The 26,584-nt window shown below is 34.9% G+C and overlaps 1 protein-coding gene across 2 annotated transcripts in view; it reads left to right on the top strand.

Annotated features, from left to right (window-relative positions):
- Nucleotides 1-26,584, top strand: part of LOC118187770 (synaptic vesicle 2-related protein-like) — a 119,130-nt gene that overhangs the window by 83,457 nt on the left and 9,089 nt on the right. The window contains exons 10-13 of one of the 2 annotated variants that reach the window (XM_085819745.1): nt 3,232-3,357; nt 5,947-6,058; nt 20,696-20,780; nt 23,725-23,814. In XM_085819745.1, the coding sequence (XP_085675871.1) occupies nt 3,232-3,357; nt 5,947-6,058; nt 20,696-20,780; nt 23,725-23,814 (413 nt within the window). The remainder of the gene's footprint in view (nt 1-3,231; nt 3,358-5,946; nt 6,059-20,695; nt 20,781-23,724; nt 23,815-26,584) is intronic. The other variant, XM_085819746.1, reaches the window with a different exon arrangement.

A 26,584-nucleotide genomic window follows, 5' to 3' on the forward strand; every position in this document is an offset into this window, starting at 1 on the left:
ATAACCTTCTTATTTAACTCATTAAATGAACAGAACGCACTATTTGTGCTACAGAGGAACCCTTGCCACTTGCGGGTATTTAACATAACGTAAGATTAAGTTATTTCAGTGTATGCTACGTAGTCTGAGACTAATCACAAAATAGACTACTTAAACTGAATTAAGATAATTAAGGGCGTACGTTTTTGAACATCGGTCAGCAAAATGCTGAAGCCAGAACAACTTTAGTATAGTCGGACATAGTGCGTTATCTGCAAAGCGAAGCTACCAGGAGTTCTCACTCTAAGACATTTATAGCCTTGGCTAACATACACCACAACTAGGAAGACTACGGAACGAAAGCAGGACTAAGAAAGGAGTACACGACTACGGGAAGAAGAAGTTAAAGTAAAGGTTCAAATCATAACAAAAGGTTAATTAACATAAATCTCTATTAAGTATATCTAATGATATAAATGTTTTAGAAATTTATAAAATAATTATACAAATTTACGAGAATTCATACTGAAAGTTCTACCTGGGTTTGATCACAGACGAACGGTTTGACTGCATGATTCGTTTTACTAATGTGCAAACATGCATACGAGCCAGGTTCCTTTAAAACGTTCTCTACGGAAGCATCCTGCCTTAGGCAGGTAGTCTTCTTGAGCTTTGACATACTCAGTTAATCTAACTTGTTCAAAAATTGCACGTCCCATTCAGTGCAGACATCAGAAACAAGGACATATTATCAAAGTCACTTTAAGAAAAAGAGAACTGCTAATAAGGCTTTGTAGTGGGCTTAGAAGAAAAATTACTTTGGTTACGAAACAAGGTATACAATCTTTTAAAATACAATAAATGCCATCTTAAGATACAGATACTCCAAAAAAAAATGAGAATACACCCAGCCTTTTATTCATAAATGTAGATTTCAAAACAAATAAATAATAATTACTAATATAATAATTACTAATAAGAACAAAGATATCTTTATTTCATACACTTAATGAATAATTTCCCTTAAACTATGAAAGTTTCGTAAGCTAAATGAATAATTTCATTTTTGACAATAATACAGAAAACTTAAAAAAAAAAAAAAAAAAAAAAAAAAAACTTTAAAAGTTACTTGTAGCATTAAATTAAATATTAACAGAGTTTTACTTTAAAAATTTGAGAATACATTAAAAAAAGATACTTGTGTATTATCGCAATTACCTTAGTAGAAATGCCACCAAATTTTCAGAAAGTGCCAAACTCTGACAACCATGCTCATAGCCATTTTGCAGGTAGTCAGGCAATGGCGTCATTATCGTATGTTTATCATTTTTTTTTGCATTCCAAGTTCCAACGTATTTTATAGATTAATCTTTATATAAGATCTCCCAACGAAGCCGGAAATTTTTAAAATCCGATAGTTCGTTTCCTGCTCCCAAGAGGGCGTGAAGTTTTTGAATTATTATTTGACGTTTAATGTCATTTGTTCAATAGAGTAGTGTTCTAATGTACAGCGTGCTTTGTGCGTAAAATCGCTTTATAAGTGCTGTCTGACTTGAGTCGCTATTGGAATGATGAAAACCCAGGTGGAGTTGCATGAAAAGTCATTACATAGTTAGGCATTACATCCGAAAGTTACGGTGTGGTGTACACTTTTTACACCAGGATGAGGCCCAACTCATAATGCTCGTGTGACCATGGCTGCTTTAGGAGAACATCTTCCCGGACAAACTTGTATCTAAACATGGCGACATCTCGTGACCTATGAGCACTCCAGATTTGAGTAAATGCGACTTTTTTTGGGAGGAGATTTCTGAAGAGCAATGTGTGCATAGATAGACTGCAAACAATATTGGAATTAAAACTAACATCAGATAAGAAACTGTACGTTTTGTTTTGTTAGGACGTAGTCCGGTCCACCTTGCAAAACAAAGTTTGGCCTATGACCCTATACGGTCTACTAAGTGTTTCGTGAAAACATTGGTGCCTTTTAAAATTAAATTTGAAATTTTTATTAATTATTTTAAACTTAAAATGAATTTTAAATTTTTTTGCATCGCGGCAGATTCCGTATTTTTTGCCTTAAACTCAAGTTTAAAAATATGCGCTTGTGGAATTTGCCAACAAGGAAGAAACTGAGTTTATATTTCTGCGGGAATACAAAATTTTGTAACAAAATCTCTGAAGGGAATAATGATGAGAGATGCGTTTGGTATGTAGCCACTGCCCGATGTCGAGTTCGTGCAATTTTCTGATGTTTTTTAAACAGTAACAGGATTTCGCAAAAAATGTCTTCTTACGATAGCTATCGAAAATCTAGCAGTCATTTTTAAAAAGTCACGAAAACTGCCATCTTGAACCCGATAAGTTCCTTTTATATTTTCAACTGTAAAAGTCGCCAAATTGCGACAAGTTCGTTTGTTTAATACGTAAGTACCGTAAAACATTTAGCCTTTTATATTGTCGTTCCGTACATCTGCAGATATTTTGTACCATTCATCTTGCAGAACATATTTAAAATGATCTTTGCTTATTCTTTCATTTGATGCATAGGCGTTTTGAGCATGAACCACGTATTTTCAATGATATTGATATCTGTACACTCATGAGAATTATGCCGATGATTACAGTGATAAAGATATAGGGTCCTGTTGTATATAGAAGCTTGCGTTAATATTGTGCAGACCCTATTAGACTGGAAGCGAGTTATCGCTTAGTTTGAAACAAATCACCAAATCTTAAGAAGTTTGAAATAACCTTTTCATTTAAATTTTAAATGAACAAAAAACATAGCTTGTGCGACAGACGGATCTTCGATACTTGCAAGTATTTACATGAACATAACAGAAAAAAAAATAAAAAATAAATTCATAGCAACACAAGAATACATAACAACCGAATGACAAACAAAAACATAAATTAAAATATCCTCGCATGTTTTAATTTTAAAAGGACCAATTTTATCGTTACTTTTAACATCCGAGCATATTTTCAAAAAAAAAAAAAAAAAAGTTATTTATTTGTATAAAATGTTAATTTCGTTAATTAACAATGATGTGATTTGTAATAACATAAATTAATGAAAATGTCAATATTAGCCTGAGTTTGCTGTTTAGGATTCTTAAAAAACTAAAATGAAATATAAAGCTGAAATAAGTTTATTCTGGATCACTTTGGGCCAAATAAAAATTATAGTAGTGTTACAAAACGGAAGAAACTATATAAAACTGAAATCCAATTTTTTACTACTTACAGAAAATACCATCACTTGGTTTCTCAATGCATCGGAGAAGAACGATACCTCGAAGGAACCTTGTTTTAATTCCATGAGTCAAAATGAATTCATAGAGATTCTATGGACAAGTTCCTTAGATTTTCCAGGTAAGCACCTCAGTTAGCTATTGTGATCGCGAAGATGCCGTTACAAAAAAAATTTTGGAAGTGTCGATTGTTGGGAATTCTTGTTTTCCATTATTTTAGGATTTCTGATTTCCAAGAAGAATCAAAGCAGAATTCGGAGAAATCTACTTACATAAAAGAAGTATGTTACCGCTCTGAAAAACTCAGTATATTTAATTGTTCTTTGAATTTAATAAACAAATGCAGGGATTTAAGAAATATGTCATGCTACTGCCCGAATTAAAATATTTTTAAGTATGTTAGTATGTTCAACAAAGTGTAAAATATTTAATTTTTCTTTCAATATTTTTATTTTATCCTCTGACCGGCAAAGCCGTATATATACGGCGTAAAATACGTTTTGTGATGTTTTAAAAAATGTATATACTTGCATCTTAAAATTTGGATCCATTAAATTAATATATTAAAAACATAAATCCAGGTATAAAGTCCCAGGGAATTTTGACATAAAAAAATTCTTTCTCATGGTAGTTTCTTTTAGGAAAGCACCGGGCCGGTCAGTAGGTTGATTAAAAAAACTAAGCTAATTAACAGAAATAAAAGCACATTCATTTCAATTATTATTACTTTATAAGTTCCTCGTAAAATGACACTTGTTGGATTCATTAAAATCATCTCTCTCTCTTCATCCATATAATAAAATAGAGTGTCCGTAGTTTGTGTGCGTGTAATTCATACAAATCTACAATTTTTTTCCGATCTTGATATAATTCTGCGCACTTGACCTTCAAAACAAGAGAAGGGATTCTATTCTACAAAAAATTTCGAAAAATCATCCCACGCGGCTGGGGGCCACCACTCGGGCTGTTTGTATTAGAATGTTGCACTTACGTTAACTATTTTAGGTTCAAGCAGCCGTTGTTGCGTTCCCACCATCAGTTCTTACAAAACCTGTTACAGCACCTCATTATCTCTCAACCATCTTCCAGAAGTCAACCTGTATTCACACATAACATTCGCCACCTCCTGTGGGGCAATAGTTGGTTGTGATCAGTGGCGTAACTAGAACTTTTCCCAGCCGAAGTTGTCCCTAAATTTGTCACTTTTTTTGATGTACCAACAAATAGCTACAGAAAACTTCAAAATGGCGTACGAGTAAATATATTTAAACAGTTTTTATTTCTGAAGGAACACTTTAATTAAAATGTTTTAAAATTATATTTTTATTTTGTTTTTTAATTTTATTCGCACAGCCATCCATGAGATTGTGAAAGTCTATTTGATTGCTTTTGCTGTGATGTAGACAGCAGAGAAAGATTTCTTGAATGCAAAAACAAAATTTCTTGAATTCAAAAATAAAATAAAAAATTTGTTAATTTTATTCGCAGAGCTAGCCATAAGATATATTTATTGTGTGAAGGTATGTGAAGGTATATTTGATTGCTATTGCTGTGATGTACACAGCAGAGAAAGATTTCTTGACTACAAAAATAAACATTTGTTTTTCTTAAATACATCTTATATAATTTTTATTTAGAAAAAGCTTTTTACTTTTGGCAGCACTTACAGTGCTTGAGAAGAAAGTTTGCAATAGTATTACAATATTCGGAACTTTGTTCTGAAGATTTTATTTTAGAATAAACTACAAAAGCTTAAAAAGACCTGCCTTTCGAAATTTCCGGTTTATTTTTCTTAGCAATAATGTAAATGAAACTTCAAAATACTTCTGTCTTAACGAAGAAGTCTTCCTTTATTGAAGTCATATTTATCATAATTTATTTATTATTCATAGTTTACAAACAAATGTTTTCTCGGAACTCCTTCGAGAATATTCTCGGGAAAACTGCTAGGAATGCGTTCTAGAATGTTCTCACTCAAATGGCATATTGCTAATTTTGTCGCCAAATGGGAGATTTCGCGCCACTCTCTGCTCTGCTTTTAACTCTGCTTTTCTCTGCCACTTTCTGATAACTCTAAGTCCGCATTGCGGGAAAGCTATCTTACTGCACCTAGGCTTTTCGCAACAATAAATTACTGAAATGGAAACTTGCTGTGATTTCAAATCCATTTGTGGGATTACGAGAGATTAATGATCTGTGAAATACTGATTGAATATAGATCTGCTGGTCAAATAAGTAAAGGAAATTTTCATCATATGCTGTTTTCAGATTAAGGCACCATGCAAATTATTCCAAGTATCTCCGTGCGAGAAATCCATATACCGACTTGTATAACAAAAATTTTATTTTCAATGGGAGTCTTTTGTTGCTATGTATACAATCCGTTTTATTAAGCTAAAAACGTTTTTAGCGTTAAATGATTGACAAAAAAATCTTGTGTTTAACTCTTATTTGTATGTTTATAGTGACTTTTTTCTTTTACGGAATTGCATCAGTGTACCATATTTCATCTCGTATGCCCCCCCCCTCCGTTTTTACTAATGATTACTAATGATCCGAAAATGAAAATTATACGATTAATTTAATTTACGAAGGATGCAGTTATAATAAATTATATTAAAAGATCTTTTTCATATAATTCTAATTTTGTAAGCTCTTTAGCGTTGTTTAATTCTACTAATAGAACTAACAGCTCTCTTCCTTTTCCCAGGTTTCGTGATATTTATTCTTCTCGTGGATTACATAGATAGAAAGAAATTATTGTGTGCCTCATTCCTCATCGTTTCATTGTTCGTTTTTCTTCTTTTGATCCCGACGGAGAAGTGAGTACCTAATCAAGAATATTGTTGCGTTTTTCTTTTCTGACACGAGTTGTTACGTTATTTTCTTCCTTCACGTTCGTATGGGGTTTGTAGATTTGGAGTGAATAACGACGACACTTGATGAAGTATCGAAACACACTTTATTTACCAATATTAATCAGATAGCTTCAAAATCACTTTTACAGTCGTCGAACTGTTATAAACACGCTGACACGTTCAGCGACACAGCCTTCACACTGTCAGGCAATAACGGTAGACACAGCTTCACTGCAAAGCACCCGAGTATAGCTCCCAACTCTGCTTGGTCGTTCTCGGAACTCCACGTACTCTCGAGACTCTTAACGCGATGCACTCGACAATACACAAGAGTATAGATCTCGACTCAGCACAGTCTAAGACAAAACTCGACGATGCACTAATTCGCGATGCACTAAAAGACTCTCTCGATGCACTCGACGACCAACTCGGCGCTAGACTTCGAGACACTCGCTCACTATCAGCTTGCTAGACGAAGCACACACTGACTGCGGACCAGCAGGTTTTATATAGCTTTCAGCTTGTGTTGGAGAACATTCTGGGCTAAACTGGTAAGGATTCTTTCCAGAAGGTTCTCCATTTGTCCATGGTATATCGTCAATTTCGTCACCAAATGTCACCAAATGGGCGATTTCTCGCCAAATGTGGCAACCTTGTCTTTTCTTGCCATTTTTATGTCATCTCTAAAACTGCTTTGCGGGGAAGCTATCTCACCGCGCCTGTACATTTCGTAACAATATAATCAATGCTTGCACGCTAAGCTGATATGGGAGCAATAATTAGAAAATATAAAATATATAAAAATATCACATTTCCTCGCTTATTACCCCCTTTTTTAAATTAATTTAACCATCCGAAAATTCAGAGTAAAAAATCATGCGAATCATTTAATTTCCGAACAGAGTTACAGGACAAATGGAAAGTAGTCGTGGATAAACTACTGGCCACTATAACAAGATTATTTCTTTAAAACAAAGAAGCGGGTTTGGAAATATCGAATACATCATTAGAGATAAAGTTACAACGAGCTGGAAAGTAAATAATAGAAGTAAGGTAAAATCACACGTTTGGAAAGTTTCTCAAATGTGAAAACACCTGCCATGTCCAAGTAGCTTAACGAAAAATCTGCACAAAATACCTTTCAAACAATGAATGTAAGGGAAAATAAAAGGGATTAAAAGGGATGAAATACTATTACAAAGATTCAAATAAAAATTGTATTGACTGAATCAAAATAAAAATAATCTAGGGAATAACAATTTACAAACAAACTTTACCTCAGAGGGAAAATATGTGTCAACAGATGAAGCGGAAATTGATACGAATATTTTACAAATTTTTAGAGGCTTTCGCTAAAACGCTGTGTAGAAAAATAACGAAAGGAAATATGGTAGTTACTTTAATCATACTCTGTGTATTTGAACCCTACATTTTTAATCTTAATAAATGTTTTAATTATAAAACTTAGCTTCATAACATTCAAAACGGGTATTTCTTACGCTAGAACATTGAAGTGATTAGAATGCATCTATTTTACAGTTCAAAATGTATTAATTAGACAGTTGTAATACATAATGTATTCAAGTGTTTGTTTAACGCAAAATTAAGCACATAAAATAACACAAAATGAAGCGCAATTTAATCAAACAATTAATTACTAAAAATGATACCTATAATCAGTATATCGGCTTAAGATTACTAGATAGATAATTTCTTTTCTTCTTTACTCTGTGTTCTTTGAACTCTGAGCGAAATGAAACACAGGTGGAAAACGACCAGAAGTTCCCTTTAGTATATTCATCCTCTCTATGTCTTAAATTAAAAAAAAGCTCCTCGTATGTATTTCTGCGTATATAAAAAAACCTCGTATGTATTTCTGCGTATGGTGTGCCTATGATGGTCAAACTATAATGAAGATTGACAGTAGTTTTGAAAATAAGAATGATTTTTGTCTCGCTTAGTGTTTTAATAATTACATTTAACATTTGTATGGGGGGAGGGAGCTGAGAGCGCCGCTCAAGAAAGATATCACCAAAATCACTTGACTCAACGGCAGTCATATTTGACTCGATCAGCTTTAAGCTATGTGATCCTAAGTTCACGAGTTCTGTCCTCGACCAAGCCAAAGAACGTGCACGTAAAGAAAGAAAACTTCCATAGACGTAGCGTAGATCAGTTTACTTCTGCTCCGATAAATCGTGAAAGGACAAATTCTCGTTGCCAAATCGCCAGGTGTGCAGGAAATTGAGGAATAAGGTACAAAACCAGAGAACTTGTAGAATTCTTTCTTTCACAAAACTTTTCGCAATAATGTAAACTCGGATTTCGTAAGTTTTATTTACTCAAAATAAATAATCTATTAATTAATAGCACGAATCACTGATTTGATTTCTGTCGATACGTTTGTAAAAAAAAAAAAAAAAAAAAACTGATGTGTTCACCACATGACTTGTGAATTATACGCATTTTTTCTTACATTTCATTTAAACTTATTGGATTGAATTAAATCTACTTCGCCGACAGCGCATAAACCACAATAGAATAAATGCATTCTTCAAAATTCACTCTAGTATCTGTTTACCAAAGAGACACTCTGGCGCTAGATTCACTTAACAGTATTAATAATTATATGACAGTTAACTTATATAATAATTATATAACGGAAACTAAGTTAACTGTTATATAATCCAATAATTACATAACAGTTAACTTATATATTTCGTCCACATTATAACTCATAATGCACAAAATTTATATCATTTAAAGAATAGAATTATCTAATCGTTGCCGCATGTTCTATTCAAATACTATAATAAAGCTAGAAATGATGTATAAAAGAAATTAAGCAAACAAAATTTAAAAAAAATTAAAAAAAAAAAAAAAAAAAAAAAAAAAAAAAAAAACAGTTTTTCACAGACGATTGAGTATTTCTCATTTAATTAATTTAGTTCTCACTTCGCGAGAAGGCAAAAATGCATAAAAACTCAAAATATCTATATTAAAAATTACGAAGTAAATCTTAAACATTTATTTCTTCAAAAAAATTCCAGAAAGAATTAAGCATGATTTAATTGGCAATAATAAATGAAGGCGTTATCTTTGTTGTTGCGAAGCTAAGTTTCTCTAGATTGGCAACAAATCCACTAGTCTGCTGTTTCAAATGTAAACATCAATGGCCGCCACATAAAAAAGGCTTAGCGGCACTTAGACAACTTTAAAATTGTTGATAATTCTAAAAATATTGCATACAGATTTACTAAAGGCATAAAAAGCTTAACTGGAAGATAAAAACAACATAATACAATCATTTTTAAAGCAAAAAATGTACAATTTACAAACCTATAAGAGTAAAGAAACTGAGATCACTGAGCCGGGTAACAGAGTGGATATATATATATATAAATATATTTATATACGTTTGGTGCGGCCAATTGCTACCAAAATACAAGGTGCACATCTGCATGTTATAGCAGTCTTATATACAAAATTTCAACATTCTGAGGCTACTCGTTTTTTAGTTATGCGAGATACATACATACATACAGGGGCTGGACAAAAATATGGAAACACCTTTAAAAAAACATGTTTCTTTGCTTAATATGGCGTAGGAAACCCGTTGGCATCCAAAACATCTTGCAGTCTTCTCGGAATGGATAAATACAGTTCCTGTATGTTTGCCAAGGGAATATTATACCATTCTTCCTGCAAAACGGTGGCAAGTTCAGATAACGATGTTGGCGGTGGATAACGAGAACACACTTTCCGTTCCAATATAGACCACAAAGGTTCGATAATATTCAGGTCTGGTGACTGTGGTGGCCAGGGGAGATGGGACAACTCATCCACGTGCTCAGAAAACCAGTCCTGGACAATGTGAGCTATGTGAACAGGGGCTTTGTCGTCTTGGAAGACACCATCACCATCGGGGAACAATGTTTGTACCATGGGATGAAATTGATCGGCCAAAATGTTCACATAAGTCTTGGCAGTCATGTGCCCTGACACAGTTAGCAGATAACTAGTTAGCAGATAGCTAGCAGATAACCACGATATGGCTGCCCAAACCATACCAGAACCACCTCCATGTTTCACTCTTGGCAACAAGCAGTCTGTATTATAGGCTTGAGATGGCCTTCTCCAGACGTAAACTCGGCCAGAAGTGGGAAACAATGTGAAAGAAGACTCGTCAGACCATATTACTCGCTTCCACTGCTCTATAGTCCAGGCTTAAACACACCTTTTCCTGTTACGGGCATTAGCATCACTGATGAGTGGCTTCTCAATTGCAGCACAGCCAGCAATTCCCTGTTTATGAAGCTCCCTTCTAATTGTTTTGGTACTCACAGGGTTCGGTAACACAACATTCATTTCAGCAGTAACTTTTGCAGCTGTGATCTTCTTATTTTTCGTCACAATTTCCCTTAATGATCGTCTGTCACGATCACTCAGGACACACTTTCGTCCGCGCTGTGATTTAGCAGATGATGTTTTTCCGCTTTTCAAATATGCGGAATAAATCTTCGATACAGTACCTCTTGAAACACTAAACACCTCTGCTACCTTGCTTACGGAAGCACCTACCATACGTGCTCCAACAATTTGCCCACGTTCGAAGTCTGTTAACTCTGACATAATGCAATGACAACCTCACATAACAGTACTCCGACAACAACTGAACTGTTTAGCACATTTACGAAGTTGTATAGGTGGCGTCAGTAGTCAAAAACGCCAGCGCCACCTACATATTTCATTAAAATCAATCTTTCTTTTCAAACATGCATTTCACAAGGTGTTTCCATATTTTTGTCCATCCACTGTACGTTCGTACAGACGCCACGAAAAATTCTCTTCAGAATTAATTTTAAAGCAGTTTTATAATTTTTTGAAGGAAAAGTGTATTTTATTCTGTCCTTACGTACAGATATCACGCAAAAACATCGTTAAATTGCATTCGATAGCGGTCAAAATGGGTATTTTCGTTGAAATATGCTGCCTGAAACTCTTCACGATTACAATACTTCCTTTTTACTTCGTACAAGGAAGTAAAAATGGAGTCACGGAAATTTGAACTTTTAACAAATGGGATTTTCGACTTTCTACACCGTTTCGACAGCTGTTTCCAGCACACACAAAGTGGCTGGATCTGCTTCGACACCCGTTCGACAGCTATCTCGCGCATGCATAAGAAAAGTATTTGGACTGCATGGATAAGCTCTGTAAAGTAACCTTGCATTATATTTTTGCCTCTGCGTTCTGAGGGAACCACTTCTACTTGCCGAAGGTTTCTTTCTTAAAATACGTGTTTTTTTTTTTTTGTTGAGGCCGTGTTGGGTAGGGATAGAAGGAGAAGCTTTCCTCCCACTGCGGCCGACGCAGTGCTGCCAAGCCTTTGATAGCCGATTGTGGTGCTTTTGTTTACATTCAAAGAATGTTACTTTGACAACGTTTTGGTGGTACTTCTACACACGACAGTTCTGCACAAATCGAAACGCAAGGCCATTCTCGTACAAAAGAAACATTCACTGCTGCATGGGTAATAACAGTATTTTTCCTAAAGGAAAAAATTATGTATCTACATTGCACAAATCTGAAAATTTTGGATCGAACAAAGTTAAATATCCAAAATTCCTGTTATATCCAGACTGCAAACAACTCTGATGATTTGAATGTATGATGACATGCGTCACTCAGTCAGCTGATACCACTTAATTAATTTGTAGTTTTTTAATTGCAATGTTTAGCAATGAGTATGCATACATATGTTAGACATATGCAGAATATGTTGCTATGTTTGCTACATTGGAAATTTGTAAATTTTCTCAATCGAATACACATAGATCTCCCATAAAATATCCTTATCTAACTGACACACATTTAATACAAGTATCTTGTACTACATTATGCTTTTGTGTCATGTTTATTATCAACACTAAATATATTATTATACACAAATACAAGCATGTTTTTCACCATACATAATTTTTTGCACATCAGTGTGACATGTTTTATGCCCCTTTTTTTAAAAAACATACATATATAAAGAATAAGCATCAAACTACAGACATTCATGTTGGTATAAACTCCACTCAGCTTATAACGATTTTAAGTTTTACTAAAGTTTATTTTATTTTAAAACTTTATAGTGTCCCCTCTTATTTTCCACTTCCGGGCGGAATAAATGCGGTTAGTTTTTGTATGGAAATTCAGCATGCTAACTGTTAAGTATTTAAGTTGTGGCTTATAGCGAAGAAGGAGTTAGAGAGAGAGAGAGAGAGACAGACTTCTCGCTACCTTATCTCACGCGCCCTTTTCACTCATTTGCTGTCCGCCTTTAAGGCCAGAAATTTAGTCCTCTTGATACTGAAGACGTGTTGTAGTTTTCTTGTATTCTGCATACTACATACGTAAAGATCAAAAGGCCAATCTTCGCGTTAATACTCTTCGTAAAGCATTTGAGTTTAGTTCTTATTTAATTTAGTTAGTTTGTAGTTCTTATTTTTTTTTAATTCAGACCACAACTTCTGGTTTTTGTATCCCGAAATTCGGGAGCAGCTGTAAACTGTGAAGAATAAAGGGTAGTTAAACCCTTCCTATTTGTGTCGTTTCTTCTGCAATTTAAACGAACATAGTTTAAACTCACTGTTCTATATTAAGACACCAACATGTTTGCCAAAGCAATTAGACGAAATAGTAGTCCTGATAAGCTTACCAGGATTTTGTATTTGTGTTTTAAGTGCTCTGATTTTTATCTATGATTTTGCATTTTACGCCATTTAATTATGCACAACATCAAATATGTGCAACCATTATTTAAATATCAGATGCATAAAAGATACTTTCCATGTATATAGTTTTTTACTTTCTTTCATTTAATTTTTTCCAATCCTAATGCATCGTATTCATCAATTATGTACTCTATGTCAAAGAATACACGATTCTAGCTCTTGTAAATAAATTAATAAGCACAAATAATAAACAGCATATTTCTTTTGGATATGTTTTCTGCGTTTATTTTCCAAAAAAAAGGGAGGGGAAAGAACCTATTTCAGTCTTACAGACAGAGATCTCCCAAATGCAAAGAATATAAATATTATAGCTGAAAGAATGAATAAATTAAGACATATAATTTCGTAGCAATTTTTTTCATTGACTGGTACGGCACTCTAATAATAAACATTATAACACACATTCCTATCTTTTTGCACCTTTTAAGTCTTTTTGCATTAGCACTGCCGAAACAAGAGGGAAAAAAATTACAACAAAGGCAAAGACCAAATTATGGGAAGATTACGAACAGTATAATTAAAATCACTTAGATTCCAGTTTCTAAATCTTTTTTAAATGTGAATTACTTTTATAAATTAGAATGCTTTGCAGACCACCTTACTCTTGTCCCTTCCTGAAGCAATATTTAGCAACTCGTAGCATTTATATACAAGTGTACTTATGTTTAACGCAATTTATCAAAGAGCATATAACTTTATATTGGAATTAAGTAATTCTGTTAATACAAGAAAATTTGTACTCGTTTCTAATAATTCAAGGCTATTAGAGTTAGGATGATGTTATTAACTAAAAATTAAATAAACATTGGTACTTCACTGGATGGATGAGCTTGCCGATTCCTGCGCAGCCACTAAGTGTTTGGATGTGGTAAGCTTAAGCTTGAGATAGGCGCATACAAATGAACAGAGAATCACTGATGTAAGCTCCTAGGTTTGTTAGCCTCATTCTGAGAATTTCGCCATCTCGGCTGGGCATTTCGTAACACTGCCCCTTCCAAGGTCTGCGAGTCCTGGGATAGTAGAAGCCTTGGTCAGAAGTCAAATTTAGTGCAAACAACAGCCTACAAAAGAAAAAATAAATACTCACACTATTTACAATTTGTATACATAAATTAATCACATAATAATTTTAAATTATATAAATTAAAGTTCAGAATGAATTTCAGTCGCAATTCTCCGATGTATTTCTCTTCTGCATATAACAGCCTGAAAATTCAGTCCATTCAAATTCAAGATCTGATACAGTTTGGTCACCACTCTGTAGTTTATTCGCATCATGTCTAGATTTCAACTTGGTACTTTCAACAGTTATTACATGTTTATATTCCTCTATTTCCTGGGTATCAGTTCCAAATTTTGTATTAGAGTTATGAGTAGAATCCGAACAACTTGCATTATGAGACGCACATTTAGTTTGTGAAATTGTTTTTTTTCTTGCACTACAAGAACACTCTGCGTAAGCCGTGCGTCAGATTCCCCAATGTCTGTTTCACATGAATTTTCGGATGGTTCAATACTTGCTACTGCGACTTCGTAAATTAGCTGTCAGTTTCTACTAAATTAGCAGTAACATTTTCACTTTTTCCATCTCTGCTTCAGGCACCCCTTTTTCCAAATGCTTTACTAACCACTCCTTTTCTTCATCTTTCCAAACCGTATTATCACTTTCTTGCATCCAACTTATGGCACTTTAGAATTAAAAGGCTTCTCTCCCGTCTTTCATTTCTGCATCTGAACGTTCTCTTTCTTCAATGACGTTAGGTGTTCTCTATGCTTCATTTTTTTGACCTTTCTCAGATAGTTCATTAAAATACTTCCTTTATTTCTTCATCCTTTGATTCTTCAAACGCCACTACTGTCATTTTCACGTCTATTTTGACTCCATTTTTTTTTCTCTAAGCTCCACGATGTCGAATCTAATCTTCTTTTGCTTCACTACCATTTGTTGGAATTACTCTTGCAGCTTTTCTTGTCCGGCTTTTATTAACCGATTTTCATGTCTACTTGACCGGCTTTCATCTCTTCCAGTCCGGCTTTTACAGCTACTAACAAATCCATCAAAGCCTTCTTTTCCTCCGACATGGCTTTTTCCTATAGGCTGGTCACTGGCATTCACTCACAAATCCAAATTTTGGCACAAGTTTTTGCGTTTTACGGGTTCGTAGATTAGGAGTGATTGATGACAACACTTGATGAAGAATCAAAACACAATTTATTCGTTAGTATTACTCAGGAAAGTTCCAAAGGCGCGTTACAGACAAACATGCTGAAACAATTAGCAACCCAGCCGTCAGGCTATCGGGCTATAACGATGAAGACAACTCCACGGCACAACTCTAAAGTACAGTTCCTGACTCAATTCGGTCGCTCACAAGCGACTCTCGGTACAACTCTGATTTCAACATACTCTCGATACTCCTCAGAATAAATACACTACTTCTCACATATAGCTTTTGACATGCCTTCGAGAACATTCTAGAAGAAGGTTCTAGAATGTTATCGCTAAAATATCGCCAAACGGGTAATTTCGCGCCAAGTCTAGGAACCCTAAACCTTCCTTGCGGGGAAGCTATCTTAGCGCAGCTGGGGATTTCATAACAATATGTATGGAATTATAAGAGGTTTAGTTGAACAAATTTTTAAGGGTTGGGAAGATACTAAATTTTAAAAACCTTTGGTAATCTATTGTATTATTCACCAGTAAGCTTCTGTCTGGGGAACACCTCAATCTGTCAATAGTTATTGAACCAGTTGTATCAGTAGTAAACTTCATTCACTTTCTTTCTCGTAGACTTAATCGCCTGTTTCATGAATTTTGACTACAGGTCGAAGGCTGAATATCCGGATTTGCCTTGCCATACACCTGTTCGATGCCTGAGCAATGAAAAAGTTTTATTGAGATTCTTTGAACTGAGAAAAGTCATAGATATTTTTTTAATGAGGAAAATAACCCACAGTCTTCATCATCGAATAGAGAATGAGCATGGAAATTATCATTTGCTACAGACGTCGTGGTTTCAACGAATGCAATTTAAAATTACAGGGAAAAACAGTATTCCCATGTGAAATGTACTCTTTCGTAAAGGCATACCGCCGAAAATTTGCATTGTTTGAAATGAAAATTATATTAAACAAATCTGACCATTTTCCACGCTGTTGAAAGGCCCAACAGCGGCCGAGTGGTAAAATCGCTAAGCCCTGGTAGTTCAGAGATGGGTTTCATGCCAGGGAAGCGGGCTGGCTGCATGGACGTTTTCGTGGTTTTTCTCATGTGTAACATGTATACAAGCCAGCTTCGCTTAGAAAGTCCTCCACCTTTCTTTAGGCAGATAGCTTTTAGAGTGCTTTGCCATAATCAACTAAATCAAAGCATAGCGAAATCCCCATTCCCCCCAAAAATTCGAGTAGGATATATTTTCTGAACTTATAATACAGTTACAACAGCGTTTTGTGGATCTTGATGCAAAAGCTATTTCCATGCTTTAAGATCCATTTGACTGTATAATTGAGGAGCTTCCATCAGACCTTCAACCAGAAGTGACTGATTTGCAAAATGATCATACGTCAAAAATGATGTTTAAAGAAAAGGATCCAACTCCATTTCATAAATATACATTCAATTAAAATAATATGCAGGGGGATAGATATCCATATTTGGGAGTACTTACCAATTAGAAAAGCCATTTTCGAAAATGAAATATGTAAATTAGCATTTCAGGTCATTATTAACAGATGACCATTTGTAAACAACTTTAATATAGGAAGTACTAATTTCAAAGTCTAGAATGATAAAATATTATCTCAGAAAAAACAATTACATTCTTCACATTAGAAATTTTAATCAATTAAATAATAATGTTTTTTAATTCATAAATGTAAGCCTTTTATTATTTTTTTTAAGTACCGTGTGTGTAATCATTACGTAAAAGTATCGGTTCATAGTAAAAAGAAAATTACCCGTTCATATCTTCATGTTTGCTATTTGGTTTGCTGAGCCTTAAAAGCTTACAATCTGACCCTTCTAAAAAAAAGGTATTAGTAGTAATAGTTGATTCCAACACCAGTTGTAGATGGCGCCACAAGACCAGCAAGGTCTAAAATCGACAAGCGATGACAACGGAGTAGCTGCTCTTCAGTTTTTAATTGAAAATTTAGTTTAATAAAATATTTGTATTTCCTTCAATACGTGGATTTTTGATATGTCGAAAAATATGAGGAAACTAAAGCTTGATTAGTTTCGCAGTGTATGCATATTATAAATAGAATAAAGCTGTGTCTAATGTTGCTGGAAACATTTGGAAAACTAAAGATACTTAATCAAGATTTAAACTTTTTTGGTTGTTTGTTTTTTACGACGCTATAAAGCTCAAAGTTGTTCTTTCATCTGTAAGCTAAAGTAGTGGAATTATACAACCCATTTCTTTTTTGGGAACTTCAGAAAATGTATGTACTCAACAGACAACCTGAAGTATAGTATTTGAAATTAAATAAATATATTCTCTTTTACGAAAAAGGCTTAAGTGATTTTTTTTTACGTTTATAGGATCATTTAATCTAGGCCGAATGGCCGGAGTGGTTAAGACCGATGAATACTGGTAGTTCGACTGGGTTTGGAAGCCAGACAAACGGTATGGCTACACGGATGATTTTTGTAGTTTTTCTTATATGATTTCCCTACAGGTAATCTGAATACGGGTCAGTTTCTCTTAGAAAGTGCTCAATGAAAGTCCCCTTCCCTAGATAGCCCTTTACGTTTAAATAACTAACTGAACTTGCAGAGGGTGTAACATATTTTTAGAAATATTTCAGGGTGTTTAATTAACGTTTAAAATGTAAAAACATTTTTATACGTTCGGTCTGATTATTGAAAATAATTAATTATCGACATTATTATTAAATTATGGAATAGGAATATTTCTCTTCAGAAAGTTCAGAAACCTATCCACAACTTGTTTCCATGCGACATTTTAAAAGGTGGTGTATGGTGTATTTAATTATGGCAAAGCACACTAGGGCTATCTGCCTAAGGGGAGGGATGCCTTTCGTGGAGGACTTTCTAAGGGAAACTGGCTCGTATACACGTTATACATGGGGAAAACCACGAAAACGCCCATGCAGCCAGCCCGTTCGCGGGATTCGAACCTCGGACCGAACTACCAGTGTTCAGCGTCTTTACCGCTCGGCCGCTGGTGGGCTCATTTTAAAAGGAGAATAAATTTAAAAGTAACATACGGTATTTCTCATTTCAAATAATGAGCTGTTGCCAGAAATTTTTATTCCAAAGCACTTTTTTTTTAATTCTTTACTGAACCATCTTTCTAAAAATATATGTAAACTTCCTCTGTATTTAATGCAGATTGGGCTTAGACATCATGCTTGGTAGATTAGGTATATTAGATGCAATTTTGACTCCAATACTTCAAGTTTACTGCAGATTAACTCAAAACAGAATCACTTGGTAAGTCGAAAAGGACCAATACGCATACACATTTCACGTACCATACAGTAGACGCACTGTGATCACATTTGTCCACTACTATTTTAATAACATTAAACGGTGAAAAAATAGACTTCAATACAGCAGTGCAATTTAAATAATTTCATAAATAAATAAATATCTGAAAGCATTCAGATTTTACATTACGCCCAAGGGGGCGTTTTTTAAGCGTTTTCTGTTCTATCTTTATTTATCAAATATCATGTTCTTCGCACTTAAACCATAAAACTCAATTCAACAGCAATATCGCAAAATAATTTTCAAATGAGAATATCTTTAGAACACAGTCTCGCGCCCTGAACATAATTCTTTTAGTTCAAAGGGGCTTTGATTCTGAAGAACAATTTTTTTCATTCTGCGATTTTGCGTTGAATCACTATAAATGTCCGTTTCACTTTTCATACTGTTGCCACCAAATGTTACAGTCGTGCATTATATTTGAAAAAATTAAATACTGAAGAATCTGCATAAATGTATGCATATTTCTCGCATTGTGATAAAACAATGGTACATAGAGCCATCCAATTTTGAATAACGTAATCCTCCTACGAATATGGGCATGTGGAAGCCAAAATTTAAAATTTGGAATTTGTTTTATGATTGATTTCATATTTTGTAAAACTTTAACGAATTTTTGATGAACAAACTCAAAGGTTTCAAACGATTTTCAAGAATTTCAATTTTAACACGTTGCAAAGAAAAAACATTTTTATTTCCAGCGCGCGAGACTCTGTATAGGAAATTCTAAAGATATGCTCAATTTAAAACTATTTTGCGATATTGCTCTAGAACTGAATTTTATGCTTTAGGTGAGAAGAACGTGATATTTAATAAATAAAGGTAACACACAAAATGTTAAAAAAACGCGCCTTTGGACGTAATTTAAAATCTGAAACCTTTCATATTTTCCTTTTTTTTTCCCCCCATACAGTGTTGCCACTGCTCGCTTTGAAATCGTTGAGTTTGTTAATCAAAAACTCATAAATGCTTTACAGAATATGAAATAGATAATAAACAAATTCCAAATTTGGACTCCCGAATGCCCATATTCGGGGGGAAACGTGCGTTATTCAAAATTTGATGGCTCTAGGTACCGTTGTTTTATCTCAGTGCGAGAAACTTACTTACATTTATGCATATTCTTCATTATTTAATTTCTTTACATATAATACCGAGCTCTAATATTTGGTGGCAATAATGTAAGAACTGATTCAACGCTTACAGTGAATCAACGCAAGATGCGTAAAAGAAATTAATAGCCCTTCTGGTTAATTGCCCCTTTGGGCTAATAAATACAGTAAGAAACATACAAATAAGTACTTTAATGAGAAAAATGCAAAAATTTGTATATGAAATTCTCATTATATATTTAATGATAAACTTCATTTATGAACTGTTCATACGTTTATGGAAATTATTTGATCAGTGCTGTACTCCTAATCTTAATATTCGGAAGGCATCCCTCAATCACTGGAATAGATCATGCCAAAGTAAAATTTAAAATGAGGCAAAAAAGCAATCAAAGTTTGGCGCTGAGGTTTCCATGGAATTTTCTTTTCTTTTCTTCCTTTCTTTTTTAGGAGCAGCGGGATGGGGTATTCGAACTCCTAAAGAAAAGGATCTGTGTTTGCTAATACACAAAATCGATAAGGTTATTCAAAATCTAAGGTAAAAAAAAAGGTTGCTTTTTTTGCCTAATTTTAAATGGTTGATTAATATCGAAAACAAGCTATGGCGACACAATCAGTTACTTAGCAACATTCTTCTAATTCTTGACAGTTTTTATATGTTTTAACCTTCTTTGACTAATTTATCTCTTATTTGGTAATTTTACTTCAGTTTAAAAATTTTTTCGGTAATACTGTGATAATATGAACCGAATTTTTTATCCTAATAAGTAAACTACTTTCTGCGTTTTCGTATACAAACGGCGGGATTTCAGCAGTTCGATAATAATATATTTTTTTTAAATGATAACACAGCGATCGCATTATACGGTGGCTACTATATATACATTTGAGGTTACGATGTTATTAGGCGCAGCTAATATACGAACGTTCACCAAAATTTGTATTTAGTTTATAAAACTGTTTTTGACAATTCATTTATTACATTTTTCATTCTTATTTTCAAGATAATTTACTATCACTGAAAGGGCCTTGTAGTATAACTCTGGAATATAATCTGACCTTTGGATTGATTATCAGTTGGTTAAGATTGATCCACCTGTGCACTTATGTTGTTATGCCCTATAATGTATCTATTTCGACTGTTCTCTTTATGAATTTTATTTTAATATCAAAATATTATCTTTCCCAGTGTGACTGCGCATGTCGGTTTCCTCTTTTGTGCCAAGACGTTGATAGTCAGCCAATTCGAATTACTACTGTTAGCAGCAGCAGAGGTAAGATTCACAAAAAAATCGTCAACAACGCATTTTAAAATTAATATATAGTGTTAAAGAACTTTTAATTCATATAATTACAGACAATTCTATAAAAATGCTTATATTAAAGTATCTTATTATAGATCATCATAAAGAGAAACTGGATCATTAAAAAGAAATGTTTCAGTAAAATAATAAATTTTTATATGGTTGCCCGTGAAAACTAGAACGCACATTGAAATACTGAAAGTGGCCTTGGGCATTGTAAGTGGAACATTGCACCTGAAGCGTAATATTTATTAATAACGACGATTTTTCTTACAAATGACAGATAGAAATATTGTACAATCATTAAAGGCATGTGCAGCTAATCTTCTAATAAAAGAGTAGTTGTTTCACTTTATGATGTGAAATCTCAAATTGGAATCGCTATTAGTCCTTTAGCGTAATCGAAAGGGGGGGGGAAAGTTTTCCAAATATCCTTTAAGGTACACTAGCCAGAAATAGAAAACATAAAACTTAGTTTCATGTTCCTTAAACTCTCGGCCACTAGCGGCCGAGCGGTAAAGTCGCTGAACACTGGTAGTTTTGTCCGAGGTTCGAATCCCGCGAACGGGCTGGCTACATGGGCGTTTTCGTGGTTTTCCCCATGTGTAACGTGTTAACGAGCCAGTTTTCCTTAGAAATCCCTCCACGAAGGCATTCCTCCCCTTAGGCAGATGGCCCTCGAGGCTTTGCCATAATCACACACACACACACCTTAAACTCTCTGTTTTTGTGGGAAATAGTGCATTTTCAATGTTTACATACGGCATACCTCCTCTGATATGCGAACGGGCGAATTTGGTCTTTTAAAATACAACGAAACGTGTTTGTCAGCGTACAAAGTAATCATTGTATTTCCTCATTCGTCAGAAGAAATATTGTAATATAAAAACCACATCTTAAATATATCTTATTTTGATATTAAAATGCAAGGAAAGAAGATATTCAAGCACAATTCTTAGTCAAAACACTCGAGTACGCTAAAATTAAAAGTCATCCGAGTGAAATATTCCAAAATAAAAGCTGTTCCCCAAGCAACATTATTGACGTTTCCCTCTTTTTTCCTTTTTTGTTAGCATAAAGTTATTGTTTTTGTTATCTTGAATTTATTTATGCCAAACTATTTGTTTTATAATTATGCTGTATAGAGAAAAATGTAAGGGGGTCAATAAAGAAAATGATTCCTTCAAAAGTGGTCGATGCAAGAAAAAAGTTGGGAATCCTTGGATTAAGCAGTCACGATTCCATTTTTGCGTTTAATTTTTGACGTAAGATTCTCTTGATCATAATTGTTTCTGAAAGAATTTTTCATTCATATAGGCTCCTAGAAATAGTGAAGTTAGTAAAGGAGAATTCATGATGAACAATAGACATTTTGCTTTACGTACTATTCAAGTTTTGAATTCTGATACAACCGAACAGTATTTAGTATAGGCTCTGCTTATCAATGGTTTTGCTACAGCTAGCCTGACCGTAAATGTTAACTTTATGAAACTCTTTACGGATAGTTGTTTGCAGAAATGGGTTGGTTCGGGAGAAGCTGTATTCTTGCCATAATTTCAGTTTTCTTTTTTTATGATTCTGAATTCTTTCTAAAACTCAAATAATTCAGATAATGATCCAAATAACTTCTTCATACCTCGGCAGTTACTATTACTGGACAATTTTTTTTGTTTTTTTAAGGATGCAAACATAACCTTGCACTCTGTGGTCCTCAATACATCAAGAAATTTTACTATGTTGGCAAAAAAGAACAAGCGGGAACAGGTGATCCTCATCTGAATTCTGACATATCTGTCTTTAATATCTTATAATATTCAGTTTTTGAAACTCTAATGTCACTAAAATTCAAATTATACGCTCTGCTGTTGTGGACAGAACTTAAAATCTAAAAGGTACTTCATGTTAATTACCCAATTGTTAATACAAATTAGTTGTTTTGTGTATTGAATGTTTTGTAGGGTTTGAATGTTTAGATCAGAGCTTCTGGAAGCTTCGTACTACTATTACTTATTATTACTTACTATCTCCAGCTCTGCCTAAGTTATACTCCAGCTTTAGCGTCTTGATAGCCGGGTTTAAAATATGCGCTGTTAAATATCTGAGCCAGCCTTAATAGCCTATTTTATGTGTCATCTCCGATTATCTTACCTACATTTGAAATTTGACCTTCTGTAATGTTAATTCAAATATCAGGAAATCATAAACGTTCGTTTATCTCACAAACTATGTCTTTCTGTTAAGCCTTGAAAATAAAAAGATTATTTTAACATTCTTTAGAGTTTATTATTTGTTTCACAGTAAGCGATTACTCGCTATTAATCTAGTAAACTTCTAGATACAGTAGAATCCTATACATTGCTTATGAATTGATTGGGTGTGGTATATTTGCCAAACGTTTTGGTAAGCATTAGCTGTTTTTTTGTCCATCTCCTGTATGTATCTATTTTAGAAAAAAAAAAGTTTGCTTAAATCATGTGCTTAAGGTTCTGCTTTAACATTTCAGCAAAAAGCAAAGAAAAAGTTAAGACTACTCAAATAAGTTAACATTAGGCTTACTATTTATGTGGGCGACGAAAAAGAAGCAGTCAGAATAACTAGTGTTCTGTGTAGCTGAAATTCGCACAAACTGAATTCTAATGTTCATTTTAGAATATATGCATTTTTAGGATATAAAAAAGATTTTTTTAAGAAACGCAAAATAACAGAAAGACGGATGGAAAGGGATATTCATTTTTTCATAACCGTCAGAGAATAAAGTACATTTATCCTGCTTTTTTGGGGGGAGGGAGAATAAAACAAATTCATTTAAAAAATAACTTTCTTTCACAATCACGAATGAACGATTTTTACGACAAAAATATGATTGCAATTTTTGCAAATGGAAAAATATGATTGATAAATGATTTAATTTCAGACTTATCCCACCACAGAACGTGGAGTAGCCATTGGAGTGGAAGTGGCGACTTTTAACGCGGGGTTTCTTGCCGGCTTCTACATTATACAGGTATTTATTAAAATCCAAAAGCCATATTTGAAGAAGATACTTTCTTGTTTATATGGTTATAGTAGACACTGCTAATTTCGATCACGTTTGTGCACGGTTATTTGATAACCTTAAACGTGGAGAAAAAAAGCAGCCTTCAGACCAGAAATGGAATTTAATTAATATAAAAATGTGAAGAAACAAATAAATAAGTATTTTCACAGCATTTTAAACATAAAAATGCAAAAGTTTGTTTATGAACTGTTCATATTATCTTTAATGCAAAAGTTCATTTATGAACAGTTCATAACGTTTCTGGACATTATTATCTTATATTCGGAGGACATCCGTCATAATAAGAGAACTCGGTAACGTAAAATTTTAAAGTTAGGTAAAAAATGCACCTGACGTAGAACGTTTTAAGAAATTTTGCTTTTTCAGGAGAAAAAAAAAGTGTGCAGACATTTTTGTTTCCTTCAGAAGAAGTGGGAGCAGCTTCCTTTCAGAATCGATAGAATTTATGAAAATTTACGCCATTTGGCTGCTTCTTTTGTACATAATTTTAAGTGGTTGTTTGAAATCGAAACCAAAATATTTAGTGACTAAAACATTTATTTGGCGATATTTTCTGTAACTCTGCAGTTTTTATAATGCATGTTTAAACTTATTTGGCGCCTTTATCTTTTATTTGGCTATTTTACTTCATAATTACATAATTTATCTTCACAGGATACATAATTTATCTTAAAAGGGATGCATAATATACACTGCCTGAAACTGAAAATGCAACACCAAAGCGTCTATTTTAGAAAAAATGAAATGCCAGAAAATGATGAAATTCGGCAAACAGAAGAAGACAGCAACGCAATAAGTGATCTTTATATCGAAATGATATGCATAATACAGAGTGTGAACAGCATGGGTTCAGTAGGTTGTAGGATCACCTTGGACGGCGATACACGAAGCAACACGTCTAGGTACAGAGTCAATACGACTTATGGATGGTATCTTGAGAAATGGGTCTCCAATCCCTGTCAAAGATTTGTCACAGTTCGTCTTCTGAAAGTGGCAAATGCAGGGTGTGAAAATGGCGTCCAATCATATCTTTAATGTGTTCGATGAGAGACCAGGAGAGAATGGTGGACAGAGAAACATCTGCACCTTGCAGAGTTCGTTGGATGATGCGAGCAGTGTGTGGTCGGACGTTATCCTGCTGATAAAAGGCATTGGGCACTCCCTAAACGTAGGAGAGTGTTACCGATCACAGCACATCGTATCGTTAGGCCGTCATAGTGCCCCGAATACGAACTAGAGGTGACCTCGAATTGTACGCAATTTCGCCCCAAACCATCATGCCGCGTTGTCGCGCGGTAGGGTGCTCCATAATTGCTGGTTTGGACCTGTCTCCACATTGCCGCCACATTCGTACGCGGCGACTACAATTGGAGAAAATGAAGCGTGACTCAGTTGAGGACACTGTTCTGTTTCATTTCGCTATCCACATCGCTCGAGCTCGACACCATTGCAGACGTTGGCGTCTATGGTGTGTGATCAATGGCAGCCTTCATAATGGACGCCACGAGTGCAGGCAACTAGCCACCAATCGATGGAAAATGGCTCCGATCGATATGGGAAAATCCAGGTTGCAGCATGCTGCAGCATGGAAGTAGAAATGGCTTGCGTGTGCACCACCGTTTGTCGGCGGATGCGTCCTTTCATGCGTGCAGACATCACTCACATCGCTCTGGCTGCACCGGCACCCCTCGAACTTGCCACATTTTTCTTGTTCCAAACATCATCGCTACAGCTGGTGCACTACGGAAGCGTGTCGGTATGTGCCAGTTGAGATTTGCCGTATGGACAAAACTGCCCTTCTCAGTCAGATCACCATGTCCCTCGTAAAATCCTCTGTCTGCTGGAACTGCCTTCGTTGACGACGGCCTGGCATTCTCACACGTGTCTTCTGATACAAGAACAAATTTTCTACGATGATTTTCCTAGCAGAAATAACGGCACGAGAGTTTAACATTCCGCAGGTTCCTTCCCTTATATCTTCTTCAACGTGCGCTGGAAAGCTGCGCATTTCACATCATTCGCATAACTCGGTGACGTGCCTCTACCCTGAAATTTGTATAATTTTCGGGCCACATGTTGGTGTTGCAAGTTCAACGTCGGGTAGTGTATCTTAAAAGGACTATAGCCACTGATTCTTCGGTGGTCCGTTCAGACGCGGCAGGAACCGTAACGGTACTGTGAAGTCTGTCTCGAGTTGTGTGATCGTTACGTATTTGATCGGTTCGCCTCTGTTGCTCATCTCAAGAGGACTGACTTTGTTTAACGTTGTCTTTGTTTTTCGGTGACCAGCTGGTGCCTGGTAGCCCTATCTTGCGTTCATAAACACGCCCTTGTTCATTGTCGCCCAGTTTGACCACTGGGAACTTGCGTCTCCGTAAATCGCCTTTGGAAGTTTAGGCGTCTCTCCATGTTAAGAGCTAGTGCTCTATACTGACGCACTGACCATCCTCGATACACAGGGAGTTCGACTGTTACCTTCGCCAGCAAGGTCTCCAGATCTCTCAACCACTGAAAACATCTGGCTCTTGAGAGATTGGCACGCCACCACTCATCAGTCCCTACGATTGCTCAATTCTGGATTAGAGTTGAAGCTGCATGGAAAGAAGTACCTGTATCTGTCATTCAAGCAGAGTTTGATTCGATGTCCAGCCATATTACAGCCGTTGTTACTGTCAGAATGGCATTTCTCTGCACTGAAATCTTTACTCCTGTACCA

This window comes from Stegodyphus dumicola, chromosome 1 (genome assembly GCF_044657685.1).
Source record: "Stegodyphus dumicola isolate Sdum_Otavi_A_Nest chromosome 1, ASM4465768v1".
In the NCBI taxonomy this organism is placed as follows: domain Eukaryota; kingdom Metazoa; phylum Arthropoda; class Arachnida; order Araneae; family Eresidae; genus Stegodyphus; species Stegodyphus dumicola.